Below are 18,757 nucleotides of genomic sequence, written 5' to 3' on the forward strand. Positions count from 1 at the left end.
TGGATCATATCACTTCAGTTCTCAGATCTTTACATTGGCTTCCTGTCTGTCAAAGAATTGATTTCAAAATACTGCTGTTGGTTTATAAAGCACTGAATAGTTAAGGGCCGAAATAAATTTTTTGATATACTGCTACATTATGAACCATCTAGACCTCTCAGGTCGTCTGGGACAGTTCTGCTTTCTGTTCCCAGAGTCAAAACTAAACATGGAGTCAGTTTTTATGCTCCACATATCTGGAACAAACCCAGAAAACTGCAGGTCTGCTTCAACTCTAAGTTCTTTTAAATCAGCTGAAGACTTTTCTGTTTTCCGCTGCCTTTTATTAAATCGAATTTGAGGCTTTTGAAACATTTCTTGCACTGCATAGTAACTTTTATTCTTGTATTTTATCTCTCTTACTCTATTTTAGCTTGTTTTTGTTTCCTGTTCTCTTGGCTTTTTAATAACTATTTTAATTGTATTTAAAAGTCCTTTTATAAAGTGTTTCTTTTGCACTTTGTCTTAATGCTTTTGATGTTTTATGTAAAGCACTTTGAATTGCCTTGTTGTTGAAATGTGCTATACAAATACACTTGCCTTGCCTTGTGTTACAGATTAAAGCTTGGAGACCATTAGTCAGGACAGGTAGGAGTGTTTGAAGCAAGAGAGAAACTCTTTGTGTCAGGACCTGCTGTTGACAATGCTCAATTACTCTATAACCGTTTCATGTGGGTTTATTTATAATAAGCTCATAGCCTACTGCAGACATAATCTGGCATAAATATGGAAAAATATTTACACTGGCACAAATACATACAAGCGCATTAAAGGATTAAAGTGGTAATCCCTTAGATGTTTTTTTTTTGGAAACATCTTTTTTTTTGCTTTTTGACACTGTATTAGAGTATTAGAGTTTGCTCTGAAATTTAACTTTGTATTTTCTGTTGTTTGTACTTTTACACCAACTGCTGCTGCTGCTGATAGAATCATATGCATCACTTCACATGCAGTTGAGCATTTTTTCTCCTGGGTGATGATGCCGACTGTTTGCAAACACAAACAGCAACATAATAGTCTTTATGAACTGAATAAATGTTAATGAATCACTGTTTTGTTTCATCAATCTATGATGGAGAGTGAAAGTAACATTTATGAATGGGCTGCTGCAAAGTATACCTAAATTCCTAAATTTTTCAGTCACAACAATGTAATGATGTGACTTGCAAGAACATGGAAATGGGGTGATGCTTTATTTTACAGGTCCTTTACTTTCATACTAATTTCCTGGTATTTTTCACAGTAATTTGCAGATATTTAATGATTAACTTTTAGGATATTTTACAAGGAGGGTGGTGCAATTTAGGACAAATTAAAAGAAAAAACTGAAAAAAGTGTTAAGTTGGTTTAGTTGGTAAGTGCCAGTTCATTATATTTGTTGTTAATATGCAAAAATTCTTAATAAATTAGACTCTTAACATTTCTTTAACTGAAAGAAAATACTTAGTTTTCGGTTTTGTGTGTCGAACTACATATTAGTATAATAGGTTGTTTAACCAGCAGCTACTTTAAGTAACTTATTGAAATAAACTTATATGCTGATATATTGTTTCAAAACTACACACTGAATATTAAGTATTTTCTGTCACTTAAAGAATTGCCAATAGTCTGATTTATTAAGAACTTTTGCTAATTAATAACTACTTCTGAACTCAGATATAATGTAGGGGTACTTAACAACTAAACCAAATTAACACTTATGATTATTTCATATAATTTGTACCATATCACACCACTCTCTCTGCAAAATGTCCTCAAAATCAAGCACTAAATACCTGAAAATTACTCAATTTTCTAGAAAATTAGTATAGAATTAATTGACCTGTGAAATAAGACATTAAGCGAAATGGCCTTATGTGTCTCTGTGTCTGTGTGCTTGCACCTTCAACCCACCATGCACTATATCAACTTATACTCTGTCTGGTTGCCTTCCTCCCCTACAACCATAAATAGAAACGATCCCAGACACATTACTATTCCCACGACCATATAATCCAATGCAGGTATAACCTACATGATAGCACAGAAGTGATGGCTTCATATTTCCATCCATCTCCCCAGTGTGCCCCCAGAATCAATACAGAGCAGAAGCCCACATGCACATTCCGTCTGATGGAAACGACCATTTTACATGATGCAAAGAGTGAAATATATATATATATATATATATATATATATATATATATATATATATATATATATATATATATATATATATATATATATATGTATATATAATAAGTTAGATTTGGACGCATGCACTTGGCTCTTCATTCTTTGGCTGTGGTCTAAGAATCAGCTGCTCTGCCTGCGCCAGAGCATCACTCCTATCCTGAGAGGAGAGAGAGGGAAGAGAGAGAGAGACACGCAGTGATACAGAGGCACAGTGAGGGATGCACTGCCTGAAAGTGAGGCGGGAAGTCCGGGATTCTCCTTTTTCTCTGTCTCTCTGCTTCTCTCGCGTTTTGGGATAAACACATTAAATAACATTCAGACTGACTTTACCTGAAATACTCATCGGAGAAGTTGGGTTTTGAACACTTTTGGGATAGTCTGCGCCCGAAGACGTCGACCTGTCCATGTTTTGAGGTTTACTGACACGATTTATTTATTTTTTAACTTGCTCAAGTCGTCGGGTTTCTGTGCGAAATGGCTGGCCGTTTACATCGTCTGTCTGTCTGTCTCCACATGGAGGGAATCGGGATTCTTAGCTGAAAAATAAATAAATAACTAAATAAATTAGAAATAGACAACTCCGACAGTGACCTTCTGAGTCTGGATACTGCAGCCTCTTTCATGAAACCTCTACACATTTTCTTTTGGGGGATCTATTTAGGAGTCTGTGCGACGCTTTAGTTCAGAGCGCACTTTGTGTCTGACTCAACGATGTGCTCCAGTGGGAAATACTGTGTGTTTCTGTTCTTGCTTAAAAGTATCCTGTCGGACCCGGGAACCACAAACCAAGGTGAGCAGAAAGGGCGTCACTGCATCTCATATACAGTATAAAAACAAGGGTGGCTGCATCAGATTTGACATTTTTAAGTCTTTACCAACAAAAGATATTTTGATGACAAAAACATTTTCTGCTCTCACCATCCGACACACGTGCACACGCGCGCGCAACACACACGGTAACCTAATAATTTGCAGTAACAGCTTCATTGGAGCAGCCTAACATGTCTGTCAAATGTAAACTCATTTAAATTTTTAAGAGTTGAAACAAATGAAATGATACAATAATGTATTATCCTATATGGTGTCACAATGCAGTAGTAGGCTATTCTCTACTATATTAGGCACACCTAGATTACCAAAGCGTTTTAATCCAGTTGTTTTGCCTTTTCCTGCAATGTTGGTTGAATCAAGAGATGTCAGCATCTTGGTTTTAGCATGCGCTGACAGTGGATCTATTTGCACTCACGATCAGTGATACAGTAATAATCATGTTTTAGTTACCAAAAATAGATAATATTGGCTCAGAATTTTACAAAAAATACACATTTGCAGCCTCAAAAGTCATACAAAAATATCAGTCTCTTGGTTTTGACAGGAGCTGAAAGTGGATCTATCTGTACTGCTGATCATTTACACTTTATAGCCGACAACACACATCTTTTGCAATCATGCTTTAGTTACTTTTTCAGCATACTCTGTCTCAAAATAAATAAATTTGCCTCTAAATTTTATGAAATAATACACATTTAAACACACATACAGTATACAGCCTCTAAATGTGTAGTATATGTCTGTAGTCATAATCATTGATATTGTATGGCTTACAACACACGTCTTTGGAAGACTGAATGCAACAAAGGAGCTCGTGATTTAGTAACTTTTTCAACGTAGTCCATCTAAAAAAAAAAATAATTTTGTTGAGAATATTCCAACTACACATTTATGGCATTGAAATTAATGCAAAAAATCCAAAATCTGAGTGCACAGAAACGTTGCCACAGCTATATGGACCCCTGAGAGTTACAGTAAATGTCAGTATACTGGCATACTCTGTCAGCTGTAATGATGTTGTAGACCTATCTATTTCTGCCTCTCTATCTTCTATGATGATTTCATACATCTTGGCCCATACATTCCCAAGAGGAACACTTGTGTTATACTTGGAGTGTAAGAAACATCTGAATTTTATAATGTAATGGGTTGACACTAAAAGTATCAGGATAATTGCACACTTTTCAAAATTGTGTTATTTCCAGTCACTTGGGCAGTGTGTGCAGTTGCATATGTATGAGGAAACACAGGGCATAATAATGGTATCTGCTCTCAGTTGTACTCATAAGTCACATGGGTAAATGGTTGCCATTATGTAATCTGTTCTTGACATCTTCCACTTCGCACATTTACAGAGGTCATTGTAATATTCCTCCCTGAATGTTTAATGTTTAGGATACACACTTTCAAAGACGACAGGAGCCATTTCACTAGCCAAATGTCAAAGTCTCCCTCACTTCATTTTGTGTGTGCGTGTGTGTGTGTCAGTGTGTGTGCCTCTGTGGGTGTGTGTCTCTCTGTCTATGTGTGTGTGTGTGTGCTCAGCTTTCCCCACAGGATGCCTGTCTGCCTGTGGTGGTGACAGGCTTGAAGGGGAAGGGAGGCACACGGGGGAAACTTGGAAAAAAATGACAGTGTGAGGAGTTTAAAATATGTCTGAGAACAAGCTAATATATGTTGGCCAGGTGCAATTTATCTGAGTGAGTCTTATGACGAATGTGCAGCGCTTGCATATGTCCTCAAAAAGACATAATTGAGACGTACTTTAGACTTTATATAACAGGGTATTTTGCAACATTGGTCATTTAGCTATTTGTTGTCAATATATAAGTCGCTTAGTTGAAATAATGTCAAAAAAGGACACATTTTCATCTATAGATACTTAAAATTATCTTTGTGGTTGCTTAAATTTGGGTGTTTTATCTGATTAACTAACACAAATTCAGAATCTAGATTATAAGCATGAAAATCCTCACCTTTTAGAAGCTGTTACAAGCAAATGTTTGGTATATTTCTCTCAATAAATTACCTTTATGACCAATCAGTTATCAAAATTGTTGCTGATAAATTTCCTGTCGCTCAACTTATCACTAAATCAACTAAATATCGCAGACTGACATCACAGAGACTATTTCAGTAGCATTTAGGCAGATACTGCAGTCTTCCTCTCTTAATATGAGGATGCAGCATCATTTTGTCATTATCAGGTGAATTAGATGCCGCTGTCAACTTTTATTATCATCTCATATAGAAAATAATGATTCTTCTTCACCCAATGGCTTTCTGAAAATGCAAAAAAAAAAAAAAAAAGCCAAGGGCCCTTATAGAAATGCCTGTCTCTCAGGGGATCTCTCTCAGCCAAGAGCTTGTCTACTTGAATATCGTCAGCCAAATACTTATATAATTGAGGATTCTAACTTAATGTCTAGCTTTTTGAGCATTCACCAGCCTCTTGCAGGGGAGCATATTTATAAAACTTTCCTGTTCAAGCCAAGGTTTTCTTTACTCACAGAAATACGCAGCAATTTTCTGCAAACTACAGTCCAATAAAAGCTGTATGTTGGTGCCAATAATGAGATTTATTTGATATATGTGACTGTACAATAGGTTTATGTTGTGTAGCTTTTTATCACAAAGACATATATAAAGTAGCTGCACTTGCTTGACCCCAGCCGACAAGATTTGTCATTTGCTGTATAGGAATCAGAAGTTAAAGGACATTATCACAGTACAATGGTAACACAACAGAGGCACTTCTGAAAAATATCCTGTCCTTAAAGGATGATGTTTAACATTTTGGGAAATATGCTTATTTGCTTTCTGTATGCTAAATATGAAGGATTCAATTAGTTTAGCATCAAGACTGAAAGAAACCAGCCTGGTTCATGCCAAAGTTCAGAAATTCATTTACCAGCATCTCTAATTTTCATCTTGCATCATTTGTGCAAGTTTGACCTCTGGACCATTAACATTTATTTGCCCTCAACAACCAAAAATACCAACTGTACATTAGTTGTAAGCTAGCTAGCAACAGACGCACCGACCATGTCTGTTAGAGCGTTTCTGTGTTTGTGTTCAGTTCAGCTTCTAACTGAACTGAGAACTCACCAGAAACTCTGGTTCTTTCTGTTATTTTCTTTACAGTTTCTCTCCTTTTCCTTCTAGTCTCTGTATGTTCACGAAGGAGATTCATAAAGCAACAGGTTATGTGTGAAGTTTTCACTGAAGTTTATACATTTTCAACTTGTGTGGACACATCAATTTGCACCACCCTGGGTAAATTACAGTCTACTCTCATCTTCCCAATGACATTATATGCAATCATGCCACCTCTAAAAACATTTCTGAGTAAACACACAGTAAAGCTTGGTAATTAACTATGTTTGGTTTGTTTAATCCATACACAAATAGTAATGTAAAAACAAGTTGTGGTTTTATGCAGGGTCATGTGCTGGAACAGTTTCTAGGTGAACAACAGGCAAGCACAGTGACTTCCTGGAGTCTTGTCATCAAAGTGAGCTTGAAAGCCAATAAGATTTTTTTTCATACAGTATATACAGTGTATTACAGTATAGTATAACACATTTGATGTATTATGAAGTACACTTTCATGTTTATAGATTTTTACAGTCAGTTGAGATGAGTTTGCAGCACACCACCTGCAGTGCAAACCAGAGTAAATACACACACACAGAGCAACATTTCTGGGGTAAATGACAGCTACAGCTGTGCACCAGTAACACAGCAGAATGCATTGCATTCAGAAGTGGAAATAACAAATCAGCTTGCTGAACTGATCATTATGCTCAGTTCAAAGTCATTGTCACTATGTATGTTTTCTGCTTTTTTTTTTTTTTAAATACGCTAAGCGATCTCATTACGCCATGACATCACAAAACTAGGCTTATATAAGCACTGTTTATGATGTTAGTAGCTCAGCAGCCATCTATCTACAACAGAGATATCAGTCACATCATGGTTATTTCTATAGATATTGCGGTCATATTCAGTAAGCTTTTAACCAGGAAGTAAACTGTGTCACAACTGAGCTGATAATGGCGCATTCAGTCTCCAATGATGGGAGCCCCAATACTAAAAGCTACTGTCAGTAACACAGTTCAGCAATATTGCAATATCAGTTCCGGTGTATCAACATATCACAAGAAAATATGTGGCAATTTACTATTTACTGCCATATGCTGTAGATTATTTGTGCCACCCCTATTTTCCAAAGTGTGACAATTTTCCTGTGGTCTGGAATACTTATTGTGCTTCCAGACACAATAGATACCTAGACAAGGGTAATGTGTGCGTGTGTGTGTGTGTGTGTGTGTGTGTGTGTGTAGTATGTGTATGTGCTTTGAGTGAGAAAATCGGTGTATCAAATTTATAGCTGTGGTCTTGGGCCATCTATTATTTCCTGGCTCCACAGATAGTTGCAGGAATTTAATTATTTTATGACTACATTACTGTATGTTAAGGAGTGTGTGTGTGTGTTTGTGTGTGTGTGTGTGTGTGTGTGTGTGTGTGTGAGTGTAAGGGAGAGACAGACAGAGACATTGAAGGGAGATGGTGGAAAAAGTTTGCTGTTGTCAAACATAGTATGGAACATTGCTCATAATTATCAAAAATCAATATTTGTCTGTCTCTGTTGGTCTGTCTTATAGTCTCCCTCCCTCCCTCTCTCTATGTCCTCCTTTTGAGCAGAGGCAAGGCCACCATATTATAATTCAGCCCTTAATTACAAGCAGAGGATCAAGGCTAAATGAAGTCTCTGTAAATACTGAAGCGGTTCATTTATTCTCACCAAAGTGTATCTTCTCTGGTTATCTAACTTGCTCTCAAAACAGTAGCTACCCCATTAAATTAGTCCAGATTTGGCAAAGTCAGCTGTGTGCTGGAGTGACAGGTCGTCTGAATATGTGACTCTCTGGTTTGTAATGTCGACTACTGAAGTGGGCCGCACTTTATTGATAGAGATTGTAATTAACTGGCTGTGTGGAGACAAAGGAAATTGTACATTCATCATATCAAATTGGCTCAGGGGGTTTAGCAAGGGCCAGATAATGGCTCTCGTCATGCCTGAGCCGTGACCAGGGTGCAGACAGCTTGAGGTGGTTACACTTGTATGTTTATAAAGTGATGATGGATACACAAAAAGAATTAAAATTATTACCATGCTCATGCAAAAACACCACCAGATACAAATGCTAAAATCAGATTACACTATATTTTTTTCTTTTGAGATGATCACTATGTCAGATTAGTGATTATATAGCTGTTACTGGGCCAAGACACAAGGCAAGCTGGACCTCGACCAATCATAATTTGCTGTCTTGACATCTGTGATGCACATATATGATGAGTAAGGTACCAGAGACCAACTTTAGTCTTCCAGCTGACAGAACCACCACCCACAACATGTCTATGTATGTAATCACAGTTTCGAGTGGGTTCGAGTGGTGAGTGGCTTTGCAGCATACATATGTGTGAAGACGGTAACGTTACACCCATAAGTGTGTGCTCCTGACTTGAGGGTTAGAGTCAAATGGTTAGAGAATTACAGAAATGAAGCAACACATCATTCTTCTTTCATTTCACCATATTAAGAGTTGAGCACCACTGAATGTCTTGTGCTCCTTGTAGAAATTGTGAAACTAGGCAAGAGAAAAAATTCTGTTGCTGGTCTTTTCGTTGGGATGTCTTGATACACCCCGGATGCTGCATACACTATGACACACTACACAGTATAAAATGAGCACAACCCTCATTTTCATCCAGAAGGGATAAGTCAATGGCAACTGGACTTGTTTTAGATTCTTGAAGACATTTTGCGTCTTATCCAAAAGGCCTCTTCAATGCTGAGAGAGTGAAACGTCTTCAGAAATCTAAGACAAGTCCAGTTGCCCTTTACTTTGCCCTTCTGGATGACCTGGATGACTGATAATCCTCACAGTAACAACGCCCTGTGTCTGTCACAACAACACTTCAACCTAAATAAGATTAGAAGTGAGCACAAGTGTCCCTCAAGATGGAATCATGAGATAAATCATATAATGAAACCTACATTGGTTTGTCTGTCCACATACGCTACTGTTTTCATACTTTATGGAATGATGTGTGTCATTTTAGGTGGGTTGTGTTCACTTGATGACATCTGGGGAATTATCTTGCCTTTGTGTTTTCACATTGTCAGAACAAGCAGGCCAAGATCTACATCATGTGTTCACTAGACCTCGAACAATATTGGATTTTTGAGGCCAATACCCGTTTCATTAGTTGGTCCCGCCCCCATGTTGTCATTGGACAGTTGATTGTTTTTCATTTTGGCATGGACAGTGTGCCTCCATCTCAAAAAAGAAAAAGCTCACCTGTACCTCTTCATGAAAACTAATGACAGCGCTTTGTATTTAGTAATGGCATTTCTATGCTGCTCTCTGCTGGAAAACACCTAACATTTTCTGTGTTGCAATTTGATTTTAATGTGGCACAGAAATTCATGTCACAATGAAAAACAATTTATTCACTTATTAAAGATAGTAATCTAAATAATTGTCATTTAACGCATTTTTTATTTGGTTTTGACACAGCAAATACATAAAAATTAAGTATGTATAACAATGTGTATTTGAATAATTTTTTTATTTGATTTGTTTTTATTTAGGCATTTTAAACCTTCCATAATACACTGATGCTATAGCTAATGTTGAATGATATAATGGCCTGGCCGATTTATTGGTCTGGAGCTTGAGTTCATTCATCCATATGTCTACATAACACCACTGATCCAATCTGACAGAAGCTTGATAAGATGATGGGTCTCAATGCTGCTATCAGTCATTCAAAATGGTATTGATTAGCTCAAGGAGGAACTTTAATTACCTCCAATCAATGAGATATTGTCAGCATGTTGGCTGTTTACTGACAGTTTGTCTTATATGCTTTCCTTTAGACTGTTTTATTTTTTGCTTTTTCTAATTAAGTCATATTTTTGTTTAGTGAAAGGCTTTAAAGTTTTCACAGTCTTTCCATCTTTCCCCTTTATTCATCTTTGGCTTATCTTTGATGTAGCACATAAAACTCCTGACCTCCGAAAAGGACTACTAATCTTCCAGACCTCACTTTGATGGAAGGTGGATCTCTGTTAGTGTTAGTGTTGTCCTGGACTTTCCTAAGAGCTGTTATTTCATAGGTGGTTGAATCTGATAAGGGCTTTACAGCTCTGTCAGCTTCTTCATTGACAACTTGATAACTATTGTCTGCTCTCTTCCTATTTTGTCACCTCCATTTCTCTTCTTTTTAAATTCACTGTCCAACCTCTCTTGCACTCTCTCTCTCTTTGCCTTTCTGCTCTCCTGTCACTCTTTGTGTTTATACTGTCGTTCTCTCACTCTTTCAACTTCTCTCCTCCATTTTGCATGACTTTCTTTCTCCCCACCCCACTCTCTCTTTAGTGGTTCTGTTGGACACTACGACAGTGCTTGGAGAACTGGACTGGAAGACTTATCCTGTCAATGGGGTGAGTGACATTAGCATTTGTTAAAATAAGAATGAACTCATTGTAAAGCAATTGGAATGAAATACACCAAAACAGATTTTACCCCAGAGAACAGACAGAACCTTGGGTTCCATTAAAATCATACACACAGCAGGTGACATATTTCACATGCCAATCTTCCTGACAGTTGTCAGACCAACATGTCACCCAGCGAGAATTGATTTGGTGGTTTGCAGGTCAAAAGACGTCTACACATCGAGGTTAAAACTGGGCTAAATTTTGTTGAAGTGAACTTTTTTTTAGATTTCTATGGTACAGAGTTTTTTTTTAATGTCTAGGTTACACATAACAGTTTGTCAAAATAGCATATTTCCAAATGTACTACCTGCCTTACATTGAAACATAGTTATTCAAAAGCTATTGGAACAATGCAACCTCCACATTGAAAAAACATTCATTTTTCAACCAAATTTTGCCAAGTTCAAGCCTAGACATGTAGATATCTTTTGACCTAGCACGTCACTAAATGAATGTTCACTGTTTAAACTTTTTGAGTTTTGATCAAAGTCAAGCAAAAAATGTTGATAAGGAAATTTTAGAGATACAATGTGACATTGTTACATTTTAAAACTACATAATTAAACAACAGAGAACTTGCCAGTGCCTGACCAAAAATCATCAGTAGTGGCCATTTCTGCGGGGAGCTTTTCAAAATCACAGAAACTAATTTAAAACTTTGAGATATGCTTACATGCATATTAGTATCCTTTTCCAGTTTATCTTTAGTATCTCATTTACTTTTTTGATCTGCAAAACATGTCCTTGTTACAAAAATCCTGACCATTTCAAATGTGGTTTTGAGAAACTACTTTGTGTAAGCTTGGTGTGAGCTTGTGGAATGTAAATACCCAATCCAAATTCATGATGTCTGATGGCTGTGTGACTATGCTTTGACTCCGGTGACAGAGTAATTAACCAGTGAAACAAAAAACGTAATGATACACAATATCCTTATCTCTGCTGGTGAAGGTGAGAGCCTGACACCTACCTAAGTGAGGAATACACAGAATATCACGTATTACCATCACCTATTTCTGCCGATAAGTCCTGATGAAGCAAAATCCAACAGACAGTGACAAAATGTGACAACGTCTAAGCAGCCATGAATTCTTTTGATAGACTAATAAACATCGTTTGTATGTAAGCGTTCCAGTCCAGGGGGGCTGTATTTTCATTGGTTTCTTGAAGCTTTTTGCAACGCGATGTTCTCCAAACCTCCATGGGTGTGTCAGCATGTAGGTTTGGCCCCACTGACAGCAGGTAGTGAGTCATGCACTGATAAAGCTTTTACCACGAGTCCTATGAATGATTTATTCACATATACTTTTATTTAATTAGGCAAAATTTTAGATTCTTCTTCCTGTGCACCCACTTATTTGAATTCATGTCTAAATCACACTGTGTTTATGTGCAATGAATATAGATTCGATCAAGCCTTTAAAATATTGAACTAATTTAATTGTAGCATATAATTCTTACAAGGCTAAGCCTGAAGGGAAAATGTAGTTGATTTCAGTCTTACAAATATTTCAGCTTGGACTCAGCAACTATCAGCATCAACAATCTTTTCTCCATGATGTCGTGTTTAAGTTGAGACACAAAACGGTAGCGGGACTGTTTACTTTCAGGCTATTATTAAAAGTGTAATAAATCCCTTGGAGCAAAAGCAATAAATAGCGACAAAATACTGAGATATTTCCAGGGCCAAATACCAATATTGAAACAGCTTCTCCTCCCTTGCACACAGCCTAAACAGGTTTTGCTGTGGGGAACAACAACGGCATTAATTGGTTGAACAAAAACACAATGCCACCACCCAGATTCACATCAAATCAATAATTCATCACAGCTACAGAGATTTAATGATATTTTCATAACACCTCTCTCCCCCTCTTCCCTTAAGTCTGACAAAGACAAATTGTCTCTTTTTAATCAAAACCTCACTCCTCTTAGCCAGGTTGAGTGCCTCCACCATTGTTGTTGGTATAACAGTATCTGTACACTACCGTATATGTAGTGTGTGTGTGCGTGACTGTGTATTTACATATATTTAACACTAATTATACTATATTATATTAAACTATTAAATTATACACTCATTTTTTATTCTATTACTAAATGTGTAACATTACAATCTTAATGACATTTTTGGAAAATTAGCTTTTTGATCTCTAATCTGTCAAAGTACAATACTTTGTGCCTTTTTTATATCCATGTTGACGCTTCTCAAAACTGAATTTGAGGTAAAATCACATCCACATCAACACCAATACAAATCTGATTCTAGTTCATTAAAGGACAAATACATATAATACATATAATATTTGGTGTACTACATGTGTAATTACATGCAAATAGTGTTTTCTCCTTTGGTTAGCCCACCGATGAGCACTCACTAACGGTAACTATGGCTACTTTCAGAGTAGAAGAGTTTTGTGGAAGCGATTTTGGGCGAAATGAGTTGCGTAAGCTTAGAAAGGAAGATTTGCTTGCAGTAGCTCAACATTGTGAGATAGAGATAAATCCAGAGGCTAGAAAGCCAGAAATTGTGGAGACTCTCATTTCAGCGTTACACCTGCATGATCCAGTACGAGAGAGAGAGGGAGGAGAGAGAGAGAGAGAGAGAGAGCGAGAGAGGGGGAGCGGATGTTTCAGCTTGAGTTGGCAAAGATGGCAGCAAGAGAGCAAGAGCAAAAACTTGAGTTGGCAAAGTTGGCATTAGAGCAAGAGAAGCTTAAAACTAGCCATAGTGTCCTACAACGTAAGCACGAAGCTCGTTTTGATGTTTCCAGCTGTTTAAGACTCATGCCAAAGTTTAACTGTGATGTGGCCTCTTTCTTCGAAACTTTTGAGAAAATTGCCAAAGAGCTAGAGTGGCCTGAGAATAGGTGGATGTTGCTTATCCAGAGTGTGCTTGAGGGTAAAGCCCAGGAAGCTTATGCAGCCTTAGATGCTTCTGACAGCCGAGACTATGATGCTGTGAGGAAGGTGGTTTTGGCAGCCTATGAGGTGGTGCCAGAATAGTTTGCTATAGTTCTTCATGGTCTGATCACATGCAACACATGAGACAGTTGTTGGAACGTCTTAAGCAAGCAGGGTTGGTAATCAACTTGCCCAAGTGTGAGATTGGAAAGGGGCAGGTCACACACTTGGGGCACCAGGTTGGTCAAGGTTCGGTGAGGCCAAGGACCGCAAAGGTGCAGGCCATTTTAGACTTGCCTGTTCCAAAAACAAAACGTCAGCTAATGCGCCTTTTGGGCATGTGTGGATTTTATAGGAGGTTTGTCCTCAACTCCGCAGCGGTGACAACACCACTCACAAACTTGTTGAAGAAGGGAGTTAGCTTAAGCTGGTCGGCAGAGGGTCAGAAAGCACTGGAAATGGTTAAAGCTATCCTAGCTAGTTAACCAGTATTGGTGGCTCTGGACTTCTCTGTCCCATTCAAGCTGGCAGTGGATGCTTGTGATGTTGGAGTGGGGGCAGTGTTACTACAGACTGATGTGTCAGGGATAGATAGACCGGTTGCCTACTTCTCTAAGAAACTGAATCGCCATCAGAAACGTTATTCTACCATTGAGAAGGAGGCCCTGGCTCTAGTTCTGGTAGTTCAACACTTTGAGGTGTATGTCTGTAGTGCTGGAGGTGGTCTAGTGGTTCTCACTGACCACAACCCATTGACATTTCTATCCAAGTTCAAAACGTCCAGTCAGAGAGTGTTCCGTTGGAGTTTAATTTTGCAACCATATAACTTGACAGTAGTGCATTTACCAGGCAAAGAAAATGTTATCGCCGACACCCTGTCAAGGGGATGAACATGTGTTGAGAAGCTATGAGTGCAGTGTTTATAGTAATGCATGTGTAATGGAGTCAAGAGACTGATTACATTATACATTGGTATAGTCTTTCACATTGATAGGCACAACTCCAGAGTAGACATTAGTCATGTCACTAGTGATGCGATATACTAGTATACTAAGGATCAGAGACTAGACATGCCACTAATGAGGGTGCTGATGTGATGTGTACATAGTTGTTTTTTAAGAAAAGAGAAAATGCTTAAAAAAACAAACAAAAAACAAAACAAAAACAAAAACATAGGTTGGATCCAGATGGGGTTTTTTGTTGTAAGGGGGGAGGAATGTTAGGAGTGATTGGGGGGCAGGGTTTATAGTTCCTCTTTCTTCCTTTCCCTTTTCTAAACACTGGACTGGTTTTCATTGAGAAGATAACAAGGGGGTGTGGTTAAGCTGCGTGTTGATAAAAAGGACGTCACGGTGAGGTGCGCGCACAGCCACTGGAGTAACTTAGTGACGTGATGAGGTTCAGCTGGGAAAGCGCAACAGTTGAATAAGTGATACGAGTTGAGTTAAAAACCAGAGACGTCCTTTTAGAAACGTTTTTTGAGACATTACAGCCTCACACCTTTCCTGCGCCCGGACCCTTGTGTAAAACCAGCTCTTATCTTCGGGGACCCATCCCCCAACCACCAAAAACTGAACTGAACCGCCAGACGGAGCTCGCGGCTCACGAGAGCAACGCCCAGCGCTGGCGAGGCCGAGTCGGAGGGACTTAATAAATGCTAGCCGGCTTGGGAACTTGGTAGGGTAACCCACCTCCCGGCTGTCTCTCTAATATTGGAAACCAGTCCGTCTACCTCTGTGTCCTTCCCCTAGACTTGACTACTCCATAACAATAGCATATGGGAAAACACATTAATATTATTTAACTAACACATAATTAGTTTATCTCTGTATTATATATATAAGAGCAAATATAAAACTTATATTTATTCATATATTTATCTTTATTTTCAAAATACATTTAAACAGCCATTTAAATGTACCATTATTTGACTGCCCCGATCACATTCATTGTTTTTATTATGATATTTTCTTACCACAACTAACCAATGTATGATACATTTAGGATTTTCACTAGCCCAAATTATTTCCTTACAGAAAATTGACCTCTAAAATGTTTTCAGTGACAGTTTAGGTCGTGTACAAATACAATCTGTAACACTTAGCCACTTAGTGGTTCAGTGACTAGTCACTTAGTCACTGAGCCACATGCCAGAACCAGGCAACAAATATTTAACCACTACATATTTAACAGTTTTGTTGAGTCCAGAATTTACCCTTCTGGGCAACACACAGTGTGCCTCATTTTATCTATTTGTTTTCATATTTCAGTGTGGTGTCATACTGGTATTATTTTGGCTAAAATATCAAGTTTTGTTTTCCTTTGCTCAAGCTGAATGTGTATGTGTGTACTGTACGTCTATCTGTATCTATGGAGACACCATATATTCTGCCGTGCATTGCACCTGGACTATTTTGTGACAAGACTTTCTTTTTGAAAATGACCACAATAACCAAAAAGACAAGTGTCTAATCTATCAATGCATCTACTATATATTCATGCAGTATTATTGATGTAACTTTTCATTGCACTAGCACCTCATTAACCTTAATCTTAATGAAAAGAAAAGATGTTTAAGCAGTTTTCTTGCACATAAATTGGCACCGTTGACAAGTGATTGGAGTTTGGATGCCAACGGCCCAAAATCAAATTTGTGATGATAGATGCTAAAAATGTATGGTATTCAACACCATAGTGTCTCATATATATTCCTGTGATATTGAGTAATTTAACAAGTAATTATAAAATGATCACATACTGTAGTCTATAGGTCATGGCCAAATGCAGAGCTTTAACGGAGGGTCTAAGAGTTTTCTGAATTAAAGTATTAAATTAGCATTAAATTAGCTCTACAAACATCACCTCTCTTGCTCTCTCCCAGTGCTTCCGTTGCCATCACTGGCAATGTGGTTAGTTTGATAATGTAAAAAAAAGCCACTAGTAGGCAAGGAAAGCTGGGAAGAGCATTACATATCACTTCGGACTTGTATGTGTTGAACTGAGCAATGAATCTAATGTTTTGGTCATAGTTTCCAGCTCTACTTCTTGCAGAGGATGTTTAAGTTCTCAGAGAAATACTGTAAATTGCCAAGAAATATCTCATGGTGGCTTTTAATTAAATACTTGGCCACTTAATTAAAAGTTGGCTCTGAATACTGAGGCATACACAATAATTCCTGAAGTCACCTCATTGCTCATGTTACTAAGCCGGGTCTCCATGCACCTGTCACTGATTTGAAAAAGAAATCTCTATCTGTGATGCAAAGGTTCCATCTAAACCTCTTTTCAGCAATGAACAACTTTCCACTGACTAAATTCAGTGGCTGTCAAAGATTCCTGTCAGGAACTGAGTACAGACCTTAAGCTGCCGTGAGCCACTGTGAGAAAAAAAAAAAGTCATAACAAGAAGAATTTGAAACTCATCACAACTTTTCAAAATTTGAACATCTCTGCACAATGATATGGCCTTACAGCTGCTTCTGAATGTCATGAAGAAGGCTCAAGCATATCTAAAAACAGTCAGGGGCTGTTAAAGGCAGGCATCATAGATCTGAAAACACATTCAAAGCAGGATGCAGGAAGACCTCTTTACCCGAGAGGTATTGTAGGAGTCCTCCGTGAAGCCCAGTGCAGACAGGATGTGGAACGAACACAAGCTAAAATGTACGTGAGCAGGTTGCAGCTCCCTGTCCAGCAGTACTGGGACAAAAACAGGGAGTACAGAGAGGAGACATAGACTTGATTTATACCAACAGCTGAAAAAAACAGCTTTCGTTCGATATGGTCATAATGCTACGATGACAATTACAAATTCAAATTTACTTGATTAAAAATCATTAAATAACATTTGTACCAATAACATACTGTAGGATTAGTAATTTAATATGTTGATCTGTGGTAACAAGACAAAAAGTTAATGATCTACAGAGGTGTTTTCATGATTTACTTCTGGTACACCTGTATGGAGCATGCAGAGTAAGGCTGGAAATATAGTTCTACAAAAATAAATACACATCTCTGCGGAGCTTTGCAGAGGAGCTGATGTACACAATTCCCAAATCTCAAGTAGATCTTGTAGCCCTGCAGGTCAAACCAGTTGTTTGGCTTATCAAACGTGCTCTCAAGATATGTTGAGAATGGACAAAAAAAAAAGAAAAAGTTTGAAAGAAACAGCCACGCACACATCTCAACACAGCTGTTTGTTTGCTTACGTTCCTGCCTTAAGGATGCTTTCCACCAGAACTATCACTGCACTACTCCACGGCCAAAAGTGCCTATCCACTCAGCAGCAGCACTTCAATACATTAACACAGCTACCATAACGAATTGAGGTATACAGTGCAGCTGGTATGTGTCTGTCCTTGTTGTCTGAAGAGAGACTGAGATTCTGAGTAAGTCATCATCGAGTGAGCAATTGAGCAATAAGGAGTGTTAAAGAAGTCTTCAGTGATCCTCCTTCAAATCACCATCTGTATGTAGTCGTTCCAGTCATTACATGTTGTGTTTGCAAACTTTATTAATTACATGTATTATGCACCTCAGCATGCAAAAGGCAATAGGACACTTGATAAGGTCAATTTGTAGTGAGTGTCACTGACATTGACAAACCAAGTGTCTAAATTTCTTTTTTGATTAAATTAGAAAAACTCAAGAGTCATGCTCTTGACTTTGTTTTTCTATCAAGTAGTTTTTATCCAACATGCCAAGTTCAATCAATCAATCGGTCACTTAATGACTTAACGTGTCCCCAAAAAGCATTTTGAGGACAATTTTTGTCGAGAGATGAGCACCTGTACTTTTCCATAACTTTGGTATTTCATTAAAACAGAGTCAGCATCAAAACTGCATCTATGGTTGACTTTTTTTTAGCCCATTTTCAGGAAACCCAGGGCCAGATGCATACATTATGTGTAGATTCATGACTAAAACCGTGTTTAAGCACAAAGCAGAAATATGCATATGCAGATTTAGTCAGATTTATAAAGCCGTGCATTTGCATGATTCTGTTTTGTAAAGCTCAGTCATTGAGGAACTGGTCACATGTGAGCGAGCTTCATTTCCACTCCCACAATTATCCATAAATGGATGAAGACATGCCCTGAACCAGCGGTTTTCATATCAATTTGCCGTCTGCTCCACCAGTCTGTACACCTGTCATAAAAACAAACGGGAAAGAAGAAGTGCTGTTTCACCGATTGTGTTGCACCAGAGAGGTTCTCCAACAGCGAAAAC

At 38.0% G+C, this 18,757-nt stretch overlaps 1 protein-coding gene across 1 annotated transcript in view; it reads left to right on the top strand.

Annotated features, from left to right (window-relative positions):
• The first annotated feature begins 2,910 nt into the window (after positions 1–2,910).
• The window catches only part of epha6 (eph receptor A6), a 63,162-nt gene continuing 47,315 nt past the window's right edge, over positions 2,911–18,757 (top strand). Inside the window, exons 1-2 of the mRNA XM_042416717.1 lie at positions 2,911–3,004; positions 10,500–10,564. Coding sequence (XP_042272651.1) covers positions 2,926–3,004; positions 10,500–10,564 — 144 coding nt within the window. The 5' untranslated portion in view covers positions 2,911–2,925. The remainder of the gene's footprint in view (positions 3,005–10,499; positions 10,565–18,757) is intronic.

Source organism: Thunnus maccoyii, chromosome 1 (assembly GCF_910596095.1).
Source record: "Thunnus maccoyii chromosome 1, fThuMac1.1, whole genome shotgun sequence".
In the NCBI taxonomy this organism is placed as follows: Eukaryota; Metazoa; Chordata; class Actinopteri; order Scombriformes; family Scombridae; genus Thunnus; species Thunnus maccoyii.